Source organism: Varanus komodoensis, unplaced genomic scaffold, assembly GCF_004798865.1.
Source record: "Varanus komodoensis strain SLA01 unplaced genomic scaffold, ASM479886v1 scaffold11, whole genome shotgun sequence".
NCBI lineage: Eukaryota > Metazoa > Chordata > Lepidosauria > Squamata > Varanidae > Varanus > Varanus komodoensis.
In genome coordinates, this window is record NW_025335317.1 from 11,762,900 (window position 1) to 11,778,734 (window position 15,835).

Below are 15,835 nucleotides of genomic sequence, written 5' to 3' on the forward strand. Positions count from 1 at the left end.
AACATTATCATCCAACAATAGCCTATCAGGCGACTTGAGCTATTTCCATTCCAGGTGGTCATTGTACAAACTGGAGGCTGCATCTGCTTTTTTATCTCTCTTCCTTTCCCATCTTTTTCTTAGAATTGTGATTTTAGACTGTAAGCCTTATTGCAAGAACCATTACATTATTTATTAACCATTGTAAGCTACTCTGGGAGCCTTTCAGGACTTAACAGCAGGGTAAAAATCCTTCAGGGAAAGCAAGAAATATACAAGCTGCCCTTCAACCAGAAGCAAAGGATGTGGCTATAGATCTATTTTTATTCCCTAAGGAAAAAGCAACCCCACAAAAGTGAACAGAGAAAGTTTATCTCTGCCTACCACCCTGCTATCTACACTCAGCAGTAGTTTTCAAATGCCTCAAACCCATTTCAGAAAAGCCCTACAGTAGCTGAAGTGAGGAAGATACTTATCATTTGTCTTAGGAAATCCTATTTGAGAATGGCTCATCAACATTAACTCAGAACCCCTGGCCATCAGGGTGGTAATCAATAAATCATGCAGGAATTTTAAGAAACTATAAGGAAATTGTCCATGAACCTGAGTTTTCCCATCTGTGCTTCTTTGACCTGAACCATTGAAAAAGTCAATTCTTTATATTGTTCATACTTACACTTTCTAAAACCCGTAAACATCTTTCTGCTCCCCATAATGAAGCAACCAATTTCTCTTCATTTTCATCACTGCTCAAGTGATCCACACATTCTTTAACTAAGAAACAAAGAATGTATTCTGTTACTACTGTTAAGACACCCTGCAAGGATTTCTCTCTTTTTTTTTTTTTTTTGGTTTCCAAAAGCTGAACAGTGTAATTCCAATCTGGTTTTGGGGGCTTGAGACTAGCTATGTTCTTTAGGCATGCAGGAGGGGAGGGGATGTGGGGCCACTGTAAATCTTGTATACGAAAAAGGATCTTAAACTGTGGACAGTGATGTCAGGTGAGAGGAAGTCCACTGAAGCACTTTTGTGATGTTACCCTTCTGGCCTCAGTGACTTTGATAGCTTTTCTGCAGTCTTCTGTATTTTGTCAGTGCTGCTAATGAATGTCAGACTGAAAATAATACATCCTTCACATTACCCAATCTCAGTATGAAAGAACATGCCAACGAGGCTTACATCACCAAAACCTAGAGGGGTGAAGGGAAAAGAGCTGACCTCATCCATGTGTGTCCACTTGGGTTTCTAGTACAGCACAAGGCTTCACTGGGGGTAGGGATCCCAATGGAAAGGTACCCTTTCTGGGAGTCAACAAGCTTTGAGTGGCCACAGCTAGCACTGGAAACCCAAGACAGGATAGGGATTCTGTTGGTGCAGCAACTACTCCATTGACTGTCTCCATTTCTGAGCTGAGCTCATGTATGGCATTGAGAATGCGAGGTTAGGGATCTTCAGGAACTTCAATATTCATGGCAGCATGCCAACCATGGGCCTATTTCAGTTGATGTATGGCACAATGCATGCGGCAAGACACACTTTGAATCTGATTTTATGTACATGTTTAGAAGAAAGAAAATGATCTGTGGGTGCAGGAATAAGTAGTGGGTCCACTGACACAGGGTGATCCCAGGGCCCTTGTCACATACTGACCAATAAGAACAATCAGGTTGACAAAAAAAGCAGGGGGTCATGGTTTTGGAACACTCTTCTGACTAGGGACCTCATCACTGCAGGTCTACGGAAAGGGCTGAAAGATGCATTACATTTGCTGGCTTGAGCATGGTCTTCCATTGATGTATTATTGCAGTTTAAATAATTTGAATGTTTGTTTTGTCAAAACTGCCTTGAGAGTGTTTTAGGCATAAAGGCAACATATAGCACTTCTAAATAAATCAACCCATTGTGTTTTATCAACTTTAAACCACGCAAAAGGAAAAGGCTACTTTAACATTTCACACTAACATCTATCAAAATTTTGTTAGTATGTCTTATATAAAGAGCTTTGTGCCCAGTCATCTCAAGCCATTAAACTGTAAGGCACCTATAGAAATGTGGTCAGCACATCTATGGGAATGAGGCTGGCACCAATTTAAAATACTATCCTGGCTAGTATTTTTTTATAAGATCTTCAACTGATTTACCTAGCAACAACATTTCATGATTTCTAAAAAGTAGATGAATGCATATGTTTAAACAATATACAATTTAGCAAACAAACTTGTTACAAATATTAAAGGACATTTTTGTACCAAAACGCTGCATAAAAGAACAGCTAATCGTACGGCTGTCCTATGGCAGCAGCTGCTACACCAATGCTCACACTGGTCTAAAACAGGCGGGATTCAATGCTGTTATGTCAGTAGAGTCAAAACCACAGTACACAATTATAAGCACAAGCTAATGTAGCAGGCTTATCAGCATGAACCAGCACCTCTGGCAATTCTGTTAAAATCAACCTAACCTGACTCTAGCAACTCTTGCATTAGAGGCACACAAAAGCCAAAGTATAAAGCAACGTATACTGATTGCCACCAGAACTGTGTGAGGGGAACCAGTCAACACCCCCCACCCTCGCATGTTCATACTCCCTAGAAGATCCCACAATTCCCCACTAGCATAGAAGCCCCACAGGCAAGTGAGCAGCAATTGCTACCCAAAAGTTCAGGAGCAGAGTATTAATCCAATGGAGCTGAAAGGCATTCTGAAGAAGTCTGCATACAGGGAAAGACAGCTTTACATAGGCACCTACTTCTCCCATGAATTTATCATTAATATATTTTACCATACTTTTTGCCAAAAGACCACAAAGGTGGCGCACAACTAAAGTAAAAAATAAAGGCAAAAAACCTTAATATTAAAACAAAAATGCACTAAAATAATTTAAAAGGCTAGGTTAAAGAGACACATCTTGATACCATTACCCTAAACCCAAGAATTTGGGGACCAATAGCTTTTCTGAAGAGAGAGCATTTCTTGGAATTATGAAAGCAGAAAGTCTTTTCACATATGCCTGACAAGTGGGTGTCTGGAGACAGTAGCATCTTCATGAGAGCCTCTCCTGCAGAACCAAATAACTGGAGGTTCATAAGGTTCATAATGTAACAGAGGGCTGGTTCACAGCTTCAAAATAAGCCACCATGGTATTGTGAATGGCAGCATATGCTAGCTGATCTGATAATCACCGCCTGGCCTCAGTTTATCATGTCCAAAGCCACATGTCATGACTTGTTGAAGAGCTAAGCAACCCTCAACTCTACAACAGTCCAGGACTGATCAAAACAGTGACTTGTTTTGATCATATGAAGCGGGTCAATCATCTATATAAGTTATTACCCTTATATAGGCATATCTTTGTATACTGGAATTTAAGAAATAGCACTTTCATTCTAACACATACCTAACATACAGACTAGCTTCCAATTATTTGGAAATTGTTTTTTGGCACCAGGCTAAAACCTTTTTTATTTAAACAATATTTTAATAACTTTTAATATCATCTATAGGTTTTAATTGGCAGCCAGGGTGAATCTGGATTTTATTTGTATTATTTGTATTATGTTTATTTATTTTATGTAAGCCATCCCGAGGCTATGCGATGGGACAGCATACAAAAATTCTAGATAGATAGATAGATAAATATTAAACTTTATGTACTTTAATTCTCTTCAGTCAAAATTAATACCTTTATCTACAATATGATCAAGACCACCAAGAAGTCGCAGCTCTTCTTTGAACCAGTCTCCTGCCCGCTTTGATGTGAGAGAAAGCAGTGTCTCCATTGCCAAATGGCCAGTCTAGAAAATACATACAAAAAAATTAATGTGTTAATTAGAGCAATGCTCTACCAATTACTTTTTCCATTAATGCTTAAACTTGGATCTCAATTACACAGTTATATATTGTTGGTTTAAAAGTGCAAGTCATGTAGTCACGAAAGTGTTTTTCTGCTCTGTGTTCTCTAGACTATTTTTGTATCTTGACAAAATATTGCTCTAATATCATCCTGGCTTACTTTCTTCCAGCTCTTACAAATGGCACTTGGTACTTACAAACAAAAACTGACATGCTTTAAAGTAAAACTTGAACCATATCACAAAGTCCTACTTTTCATAACCTAAAGTCATACTATGATCAGTGTTAGCATACAAACTAAGCCAATAGGTCACTGAGCAACAAAGGCCTCATGCAGAAAATGGGTGGCATTAAATACTGAGGCAGATGCCCACTACCAAGAATATGCTGAGCTGAGTAAGGGATCTTACGCTTTATGTCAGGTGACAGAATAAAATGGAATTGTGATTTATATGTGTTGAACCCTTTATCTGAAAAGTTCTTCAGTGAGTGCCAATCACTTAAGACAAAATGGCACTATCCACACATCAGCATTTGGAGAGGGGTAACTCCAAGGATAACAGCAGTAAAAAAAAAAAAGCTGTTTAGAAAAAAATGAAGGGCGAGGAGCTAAGAAAAGAGATCAAATAAACTGAAAAGCTCCATGGCCAAGGAACAGTGAGTGTCCTGCAAGAGTGAGGACTGAAGTATCCTGTAAAATGACGTAGCTGGTATTTTGAAGGGGAGTACTCTCAGATCTGTTATCAGATACTGCCTGTACACTTTTGCAGAGACACAATGAAATTGTTTCAACTCTCAGTCAGTCACAAAGTCCACAAAGCTTTGTCAGTGCTTAACTACAGAATCAATACAAGATTTCACTGATTTGCCTAAACTGATCTATGCATTCTGTGTAAACTATCCAGAACAATAAACAAACATATATGAGATAAGAACTGCAGTTAAAAACTTTAAAACACCTACATTTTATCTTTCAATACTCCTGACTTTCACTGATTGTTTAAAAGAAAATAGATGTGAGAAGGCCGTGACTTCCCTCAAGAAAAAGTGAAGGGCAAGCTGCTGCTTTGTTTCAGAAAAAGGTATTTTTTTCCTATATCTATCAATATGATCTTAAAAGCATATCAAAGGAATTAATACATTTCATTAACCTGTACATTCTCACATTATACAAGACAGGTTAATAAATCGCATGACTCACCGTTATATTTTCTAGATCAAGGTGTTTATTATGAACAGTTTCACAGAGTCTTCTGATTTTTTCCTTAATTTTATTCATGTCCTTTTCGTTAAACAACTTGGATGAAGGTTCTTGCTCCAGTTCCAGAAGCCGAATCATTAAATCTAAGCTGGCTCTATCTAGATCCATGTTCAAGCGGTCTCTACTCAAGATATACATTAAAGCTGCTGTACAAAGTGATAAGTTCTTCAAAAGAAAAGGAAAAAGAAACAGGAAAGAAGTAAACATTTGCAAGAAATAGAAATCCAGCAGGTAGAAACAATAGGGGAACTAACACCAGATGAATAGCATACTCTAGAATTTGGATCTACAAACTCCCCTAAACCTTGCAGAACTTAAAACACATACTGTTCCTAGCTGTGTTACAGTGACATAAACTTTACTTGCCTAGAGATACCTTGTTTGCTTTATCACCAAAATTTTAAAGCACAAGATAATAAAGACTGCCAACTCCATAAAGCAGTGCCTTAGCAATCATTTCCAAAGGATGAAAATCATGTGCTTCTAATGCTATTTTGCAAAACTATGTTCTTCCAATGATGATACCAAAGGAAAATGGAACTTGAGATTGTTCTGAAATACTATGAAGGACAAAAGAGATGCAGTACCTGGTGATGCTGCGAGTCATCCAGTGTTTTGAAGACCATAGCTACCATACCATGTGCTCTCAAATGCATTCGGAAACTGGGCATGGCGCACTTTGTCGCCAAGCTGATAACACTAAAAATAACAAATTCTGGTAAACCACAGTCTCTCGAGTTGGTATCACAAAGAAAACCAATTACCATTCGATGAAGAGCCCACATTTGCTGCCCCTCCAATTATCAGAGCCACAACAAAGCATAAAACATTAATTAACTCCATAGCCAATCATAGCACACCAACAGTATACACAGTTCTGTGAAGGCAAGCCCTAATTCAAATGACAGTGTGTGTACCACTGGGCAACATTACTCTGAGCTTTCTGTTGAACAAGCCAGAGCACCAAGGGGAGGCTTGGGCAACTTCAGGGAATTTGGGGGTCATTGCCACCTCTCCCCTACAAGTCACACTCCTGTTATTGTACTGCCAAATGGGCGGCAATGGCAAATAATAACAAAACAAATGAATAAATTTTTAAAATGGCTCGCCAGTGAATTTCTGCAGAAGCTTCTAAAACTGCTTTAGATTGTTTTTGAATTAAACTTGTCCAGTTCAGTGTTTGCCACAGAATTTCAACAGTAAAACACCTAGTTATGCCACTACCTGCTTGCATATATAGCAGAAATTTTAAGGATAGGGTACTGGCATACATGGAGATCATTTTGCACAAATAGTCTAGCAGAGTTGAAGATATTTCCCACGTCCAATGAGTGCAATGCTGAAGAGACCTACAGTACAACTAGCAGCAGCACCAGTGTGATTCCAGCTATTCCTCTGTTAAGTCATACTATGCCTGGCATGTGATTGCAAAGATCCTTTTTAACATCACAGAGAACACAAATCTAGTCTTATGGCTGGTACCAACCATATACCCTGGACCTCTCCCAACCCAACAGATGCTAAAGGAATTGGAAGGGGGTGGCCACATCAACTGCAGACTTACTGGGCTTTCAAAGGATGGCATGGGGGATCCCAAGGCTATGGAAAGGCTAACTCTGAAAACCCTGAAAGTGGCTAGCCAACTCACTTCCTCTTCTCCGACAGTCTCTCCCATCCTCCCCTCCAGTGCTCACCATTCATTCTTGCCTATCTCCCCCACTGTGCTCTGCTGTGAAGGAAAACAGCATCAAGACGTTAATGCACAGGCATTAACATCACAGCCCCTCCCAACCCAACTGTAAGCTCAATTTGCTTGTGAAGTCACAAAGCAGTGGGAAAACAGTCACCTGAATGGCTCCTGACAACCACATGTAGCCTGGTTTCATGCACATGACTAGTAAGGGCAGTACATGAAAGATCAAGGGACTTCTAAAAGCAGTAATCAAGGCTGCTTTGATAGAGGGGAGAAAATTCTTTATCCCTGTTGTGTTTATACTATACTGGGTTCATAATATTCAGAGGAAACTTAGTAACTTTCTATGTGCTACAATGAATGTGTTCACATGTAAGGGCAACCCATCATGTGATTCACCAGTATGGATTACTGTCCTTGAAGACGGTCTGGATACTTCAGTTGGTTCAGAACAGAGCTGCTGGGATGTTAACAGGGACCAGCAGGTATGCACATATAATGCCAGTCCTCTACCATCTACACTGGCTACCAGTTGAAGTATGGCCCCAATTTAAGGTGCTGGTGATGACCTATAAAGTCCTAATTAACTAATTACTGGAACCCAAAACTGGTTTGAAGGTGAACATATCACTCTGGCTATTAGCAAATGTGTCAAGCTATATAAAATTATTTCTATTTGTTACCTCTCCGATTTCCAAATAGCTTTATAATAAATCTAGCAACTGCATCACCACTATAAGATTTCTTCACGTTACACTTTCAAAGGAAAATGACATGGTTAATTCTTGCTAAGCAACTGTCCTATCTGTTTAGCTGACAACTGAGTAGATGAATATCTGCTCTCACTGGCATAATAATTCCACAGTATGTATATACAGAGAACAACTATGCTGGTAGAAATGTAGTTTGCTAAATGTGGAACTGGTGTGCTATATTAGAAATATCTTACCTAAGGCAACGGGTGTTTAGGGGCTGATTGCTCTTCAGACCACTTAACAAGTATTCGATATCATCTGTGAACTCTTGATTCTCCCCAAATTCTACTACATCATTGAAGTGCTTCACATGTTGAACAACAGTGTATAACTGAAAGGCAGGTGCATAAAGCTTGTTATTAATGTTACAGCTCAGAGTTACAGGAGCCTACTTTTCCTGGTAGCATCACAAATCGGTCAGGCAACTCATATTGGCAAGTTATTCATTTTCAATAGAGAGGCTAACTCTATATTGACTATTTCTTTACCTGGTTAGTGATAATACTAAAAAAACCCTATAGTGTATTTGGAAAAAAGGAAAGTTTTAGATATTCCACTTACTTCTTTGTCTTCTTTCCTACATTTCAAGGCAGTTACTATCTCTTGATAGGGTTGAGTGGGTAAGGTCACAGTTTTTATCACTTTGGGAGGTGGTGCAGGAGCTTTAAACACTCCATCATCTTTATTAACTGCCTCCTTTGAAGATAACCTTACCTATTAATGAATAGGTAGATGTTTACATGAACACCAAATAGAGCACAGAAAATTATGTGCATTTTTACATTCACATCTTGCGATTTTCAGAAGTATAACCTGAACACTTCAAAGGTGCAAATTAGATGACTGAACGCATGTTACATGTGCAAAATCATTGTATTACATTTTTAAGGGCCCCTAATGTGCAGCTCCCAATTTAGTTTATGAAGCCAGGCTTGTGGAACTACATTTAACATTTAAAAATTAAATAGACAAAAACACACAAAGAAATTGAAAAATGTCCCCCCCCCTTTATTTCCCAGAAACTTATTTGGGCCAAGGAAGTTAAAGCTCTTGTTCAGATGTAACAGTGGCATTTGATGGCAATCCATGGGTTAATTGCTGCCAAACACCACAGTTAACTCTGGGCACAGTCACAATATAAGTAACTCAAACACTCCTTCCCCAATAGAACAATTCTGAACTTTAATCTTTGATAATGTGCTGCAAGCCGTTTCTGTTACTAAAATTCTCAACTGTAATTATTTCAGACTACTATCTAGCAGAAGCAGGTTTTAGGGGTTGCCTTTCACTTGGTATCTGACCAAGTAGAATCTTGCTGTAACACACTGATTTGCTTTGCATGACATGAAAACCAACCGAACATTAACAGTTGGCGATCATGTCCTGCAAACCCAGTCTGGGCTACTGTGTTGTGTTGCTTTCAAAAAAAAAGGAAAAACAACAAGAAGAAACCATGGACTGTTCCTAGGTTTGTTATATCTATGGTGAGTTGTTGTGTCATACAATCCCAGAAAACAACTTCAATTGAGAGTCAAGATCACAGCCAGGTACCTGCTCAGCAAGAAACCCTTGCAGCTCCTCCTAACCTAGCCCTGGCCAGTGCCATAGCCAGCTGCTCCATAATTGCTCAAACATTACTTGGGGGGAATGAAAGGATCCATTTTCAGCTCCACACCAGTTTAAAAAAAATCACTTCAGAAAAAAATTTTTTTTCAGAGATCACATTAATCTGTTTGACAGTCAGTTTTCCCAAGCCTCATCTGGGCAGCCGTGCCCACCTCGGGGAAGCTCCCCAGTATTTAAAAAAAATATGCAGAACTGTGCACAAAAAAATTAATCCTATTTATGTGTTCTTTCCCTTATGTGCAAATAGGTGGCTGTCAAGCCTTAGCTAGAATATCCAAGGGGTGCCTGCTGCCAAGGAATAGCAGGTTCTCACCCTTGACATTGCCCTAGTTAAGCCTTGAAAACTATTTTGGCACAAACCCCAAAGGTAGCCTGTCAACAGACACCAAGTCACAAGGGCTCTTGTATTGAGAAGAGGTTGTGGGAGGAGAGGATTATTCCCCCCTTTTCAGCAATAGCAGAATTGGGTGGATGGTCCAATCCAAATTCCCAAAATTCCCCTCAGAAGTCCCATTTTAAAGGGAACTGGAGTTTGACAGTCAAATGCCGACAGTCTACTGCCAAACATCATTTTCCTTTAAAAAAAAGGGATACTCATCTTTAGTTTTTCCCAAAACTTTAAGAGTGCTGGGTTGGCCTTCCCACAAGGAATAAACAGGGGGAAGGGAACAGATGACTTATCTTCCTGAGAAGGGTGGCAAAACTCCAGTTTTCACAAGACAGATCATAGGCATGAAAACAAGTTTTTTGTAACCTTAAAACCTAGATGTATATCTGAAATACTGTTCCTGGCGCTTATTACTGTAATCTGAATCCGTTTCTCAGACTCCATGTAATGGTAAAATTCAGTGTTTAAACAGATGGAGGTGGGGAGAGAAACCCTACTCACAGGGACACTTGGATTTTTCAACACTTGTGATGCTGGAAGAGCCTCAGATTCTGGCTGATTCCAATGTCTAGCATTGTATACAGCTTTTGTTGGTGACTGCAAAACAGAACAGCAGAAAATTACCATTTGGTACATACACACTTAATTTTTTGTAAATACACTGTTTTTGAAGCAACTGCTTTCAATTCTCTGTGACATTTTACATGAACTGTTCTCTCTTTTTCCAAACTTTTCATGAGTTTACAGTTTAATGTTATCTTTCCACACAAACACTTTTATTTTAATCCTTCACCTTTTTATATTCAAATGCAAAGCATCACGTAAGATAGTTGCACTTTTATATGTAACACATGAAAGGTACAACATGATTTCTTTTAAACAAACCTATAGGCTGTCCAACAAAGTTAAGAGAAATTCATTACAAGATGGTAACACAAAGAAATTAGGCAAATTGTAAACTTTAAGAGTTCCATCCTACGCCTGGTGAGCAGACTTCTCCTTACACAATGGAAGGTTTCCTTTCCCTCATCTTCCTGCAATCCTCAGACCTTTCCCCAGTCTGCTGTCCCAACCCTCCAGAGCAGATTTATGAGCATGCAGGTAGCTGCAGAGATGAGAGGCAATTCCCTATTGCTTGCCAACAGCAAGATATTGCAGACTGGTGCTATGAACAACTAAAACAAGCATATACATGCCTTTAAAAGCAATAGCTGAAGCTACAGAAAAGGCTGAAACAAAGTAAAGCTGGCTTGTCATATTGCCACTCATATTGCGGCAAAAAATGATATAATCTGTTCTTTTGGATGAATTAGCTTGCAGAGAGAATGTGGGGTCTTTGTCAAGAGATTAGGGAGATTCTTGGCAGTATCCAAAACTGATCCTGCACCTCTGCTCATTGTGTTGTTTCAGTAGGACCCACTGTTCTAGAACTACTCAGAAATAAGCCAAAACATACACTTCCAGAATTGCACTGGTCGGTAAAGCTCCCTTCTGCAAACTGCACTGGCCTGAAACCAGCAATTTGGTTTGTTTCTGGTTGCTTTGGGAAATGCTAGTTTCCTGTTACACCAACAGATGATCCTGCTGGCATACAGATAGCCTTGGATTTAGCTATTTTTCTTCAATTAAATATGTACAGCCCTGTACACTTGCTACTGTGTTTCCAACAGACATAGAGTTTGTGTAAACCTTCAAGAATTTTACTGGGTTGAAATTTCTCCTGAGAACTTTTATGTACTGTTAAAGTACTAAGAATACATGGGAAAGCAACATAAAATACACCTGCCTGTGTTCTAAATTTCTTCAGGATACATAATATGTATTGTATGTACCTTTTAAAGTTTCTTGCAAAACAGACACTGCCAAATTAACATAAACCAGTCAAAAACCAAGAGGCCACCAAGTTCTCCTAAATGTCACTATGACAGAGTTGCCAAGGAATATACAAACATATACAGGTTATACAGTGGGACAGTTCCCATGAGATGACAGCCCATCATGGATTAATTCACCTTCAAAGTGCTGTAGTGCATCTTGCCTATGAGGAATATGTTGACCAGTACATATCGCAGTTCCTCAAGAATAAATTAACCCATGATAAGATTGGCATGGCATCCAAACCATGCAACTATCTGCAATACTTGAACCTATCAAAGTCAAGATGGAAAGGGAAGCAGCAAAGATCACTGGAAGAGCGTTTTGAATCTATGAGGTTCATCTCCAGTTAAGATTTCATGTGGCAAGGCTGCAAAAGACCACTTGATCTGCAGCAGAGCAGAGTTGCTGCTACTCAAGCAGACAATGCTGAACTGAACAGAACAGCAGCATCTCAGAAGCATCGTGTTTCTTACAATGTCACAAACAGTCCATATAAGGTTAAGTTGATCAAACTAAACTCCCCCTCACCTATTTTAAATGACAATGAAACAGATTTCATACAAAAAGTGACAGTCCAGTCAATCTAAAGTTAGTTGAACACGTGTGCAGTCTAAACTACAACAACACATATCTACTAGTATAAAAGGCAAACTAGAAATAAAATGACCATTTCTATTATGCTCTGACCCCTTATTCTGGAAGAAAATAAGACACAATGGACTGATTTAGTCATTAAATAAATTGGAAATGTTCCATAAGGACAAGAAATGTATGCATATTTTGCCGCCAGTAAAGAATCTGAGGAGTAACCCTTATGGTGGTAGAAAGGAAAGTCCACAGTGGGGGCTTCATTCTATTATCAAATTTCCTACATACATTCCTTCATGGAAACAGGCATTACAGTAGAATGAACTCTGCTAGGCCCAGAACTGCCTCTTAACAAAAGAACTAATCAAATCATGGAAAGCTACTTTCAGTGTTATTACTTACCCTCTTTGGTCCACTAAATATCTTTCGAGTATTTTCCTTAGACTTATCACCTTGTGGATTTGTGGATTTCTTATTGCTTTCAGGAACACTGGATGAATCTTCTGGAAACTCTAGAAGCTCTACAATAGTAAGATTTTATAAGTTTTCAAGCCTGTTCCAAGAGGAAGGTTTTCAGTAACGAAGGCGAAAAGCTTAAATATACACTAAAAACTAGGTACTGTCTGCTGAGAACAAAGTAACAGTACTTTAAGATAAGGGTGCACCTCGATTATTTAACACAAAGCAATACTTATTTTATTAGTTGAAGAAAGTATAGCCAGCTTTGACATAAAATCACAGCAGACTTCAGACTATCCTACATTTTAAAGGGAAACATGGGACACCAGATGACAAGTTCAGTTGAATATATAAAATTTCCCAAAATGATCAGAAAACTTGCCTTTTATGAATAGTGGATTTGTAAAAAAAAAAAGGCAGCCACTGAAAAATGTACAGAAAACAACTTTAAAAAGTTACTAAATCATTCCTTGCCTCCAGGAAACTGGGAAGTTTCTTTTGAAGTAATTGTGCATTAAGTGGGGCTGTGGAAGTCTACTACAAATAATACTACAGTGAAAAGGAAACTGCTTCAAATATGCATTCTAGTTGAACCAAGCAGCAAATAAGATGGAAAATGCCATTTTAGCTGATTGAACAGACTGTATGGGTAGATTTCAAATAGGAAGTGTTGACTTATATAATGAATTCCATACAGAAGTATGGATACAGCTGTTCCATTAAGCTATTTGTTGCTTTTATCCCACAGGTTAACTGCACAAGGCATTATTGGCCCATTATTAATGTATTCTACTTCATGGTCTGTACCTGGCTTACTTTAGATACAGAAATAAACTTTAAACAAAAAAGCACCAGTAAGAACCTACACAAGATAGTTGAATATTCATAAATTAAACTTCAACAAAAAATCAGTTTTCTCTAAAATAAAGACAATGACCTGGTTCACTCTCCATGGCAGCCCATTATGAGTCCCTCAAGGAGCTGCAGCACTATGCAACTCCTAAATGGGGTTGTCAAGTATTGTTATCGTCATACAAATCCAGCTGATGGGGTGTCTTAAGGGTTAAACAATACCACCATAACCTAGTAACTGTTGTAGTGTTATACAAAAGTTCTTTAACTCTCAGGCAAGTTTTCTGGCAAGGTTCACATGATAGGACAACTCCCTGTCAAGGGTTACTTATTCATAATAGCGGTTGATATGCACCACAGCTCTCCATCATGCAAACATGCTCAAGATAACAGTAGTCAAAAGCATCTGATAAACTGTCTGGATCCTTCCATCAACATCAGTTTCTGAATAGCTGCATATATGAATGGTAAATCCTGCTATTGGCTCATTAACAGAAAACACAGCCGAGCATTACATGGTTCTGTCATCATAAAGAACAGGTGTCCATGAATTATGGGTGGCCTTACTAGCCAGGTTGAGATTTGTCATCAGCACTGTTTTTTCCAAGCCCTTTGAGTGTGCCAGCGAACTCAGGAGGAAGGGGTCTCATACTGCACTGGGTTTATCACTTCTCCCTCTTCCAAATGTCAGTCAGTACACTTTATGAAAATCCACCTCTTCTGCCAATTAGATAGAAGGGCGGAGTCTCATTGCGACTGAGCAAGAGCCCTTGTTTTTGGTGAATTGTATAAAAATGCAAATAAGCCATTTTAATTATCTCTAAAAGACAAATGTTCACAGGCCTACAACAACTTCTTCTTAAATCATCAGATGCATCAACAATCAAGAATGGATTATTTTATATAAGTGGTAAATTGAAATGACAGAAAGTCAACTCATTACATTCTTAATGAAAAACCCCTGATTTTATTAAACTAAGCATTCTTATTTCAGGTGTTAAAGATGGTACACAAAATAATTCTAGTAGAGGAAATATAAAAGTGCTCCAGAGCTTAATTTGTGGCCCCCATTCAGTCATGACCTGATGCTACAATCATGATCCTGAATATGGACATGATCTTAGGCTCTGAAGTTTTGAAAGCTATTTTAGTAAGACTGCTAAAATCTCTCATATGCATCACAGTAATTATTTACACAATTTTAAGAACAGTACTTTCGTCACAAAAGAACAAATTCTTACAGACCAATGTTTTCCCACAGTAATTCCCATTTCTGTGCTTACTACTAATAATCTGCCTCTTGATTCCATTATTCTTTCTCAACCCATCTTTCTGGGAATTAGTTGATGTAACAATCATCCATTTGTTTAAGATTTAAATCTGAAGAAAGGTTTATCAGTGAAGAATAAAATGTTTAGCATACTGTAATGCTAAACCTAATTTGGCTGGTCAATAAAACTGCACAGCAAACCAACTTTAAAGCTATTCACTTACCGTATTTTTCCATGTATAAAATGATACTTTTTCTTAAAAATATTTACCTAAAAATGGAGGTGTGTCTTATACACAGTGGGCCGAGAGGAGAACCGCGGTTGAAAAACTGCCGACACCTTATCTCTGCAAACTATCCTATCTCTGCAAACTATCCGAGAGAAACTTCTGATTGCAGAGACAAGCTAACAGGTTTCCTCCAATCATGAACCTTATGTAACTGACATCGGCTGAAGCTGCGGAGAGCGTGTAGCCCAAGGGTTCTCAAACTTTTTCAACAGGGGGCCAATTGAAAGGCGGCAGTGGCAGGCAGGCGGGTGTGCTGGGGAGGGGGAGACTGGCGTGATCGTGGTGTGCGCGCAGGGAGGAGGCGAGGCAGCAGAGATGCATGTGCGGCAAGGCAGCAGCTTGCTCGCTAGGAGATTGTTAAGAAAAGTGTGGGGCGTCCTATACATGGGGGCATCTTATAGGCATAAAAATACGGTAAACATTACACACTAAATTTTGATTCACACATTTGTGTAGAGATTCACTTTAAGAATCTCAATATCCTCTACTTTCACTACCAGAAGAATTGAGAGTTCCTTTAAGTTCCTTCTACGTAGTTTCACAACATTATAGCCAAAATTTATAGGGCATTTTATATGCTCTGGAAAAGGTGCCTGGGATACTTTTGCCTCACACCTAGGAAATCCATCACCTTCAAGGAAGGAAAAATTATGAACACCAAGTTGGTTAAGCATAGCCATGAACTTCCTAGAAAATAAGCATGCAAACGAATTAAGGATATACTAATATAAAGTAGGCATTCAAATAGGTATTTTGTTCATGTTTGAAAAAGCCAAGAGCCAGTATGGTGAGGTGCTTTGGAAGCTGGATGGAAACTTGGAAAATCAGGATGCCAGTTCCCAGTCACCCATGAAACTCACTGGGTAATTTTGGGCCAGTCATTTTATTTTAGCTTAACCAATCTCACAGGGTTGTTGTGAGCATAGAATGTAGTGGAAGACTAT

General features: G+C 38.9%; 1 protein-coding gene across 3 annotated transcripts in view; it reads right to left on the reverse strand.

Moving 5' to 3' along the window:
* WAPL (WAPL cohesin release factor) overlaps window positions 1–15,835 on the reverse strand; it is a 53,620-nt gene that overhangs the window by 16,799 nt on the left and 20,986 nt on the right. For 2 of the 3 annotated variants that reach the window (XM_044420363.1, XM_044420364.1), the window contains 8 exons: window positions 12,423–12,541; window positions 10,056–10,151; window positions 8,102–8,254; window positions 7,735–7,871; window positions 5,680–5,791; window positions 5,033–5,257; window positions 3,662–3,773; window positions 656–753 (listed from right to left, as the gene is read on the reverse strand). In XM_044420363.1, the coding sequence (XP_044276298.1) occupies window positions 656–753; window positions 3,662–3,773; window positions 5,033–5,257; window positions 5,680–5,791; window positions 7,735–7,871; window positions 8,102–8,254; window positions 10,056–10,151; window positions 12,423–12,541 (1,052 nt within the window). The remainder of the gene's footprint in view (window positions 1–655; window positions 754–3,661; window positions 3,774–5,032; window positions 5,258–5,679; window positions 5,792–7,734; window positions 7,872–8,101; window positions 8,255–10,055; window positions 10,152–12,422; window positions 12,542–15,835) is intronic. The other variant, XM_044420365.1, reaches the window with a different exon arrangement.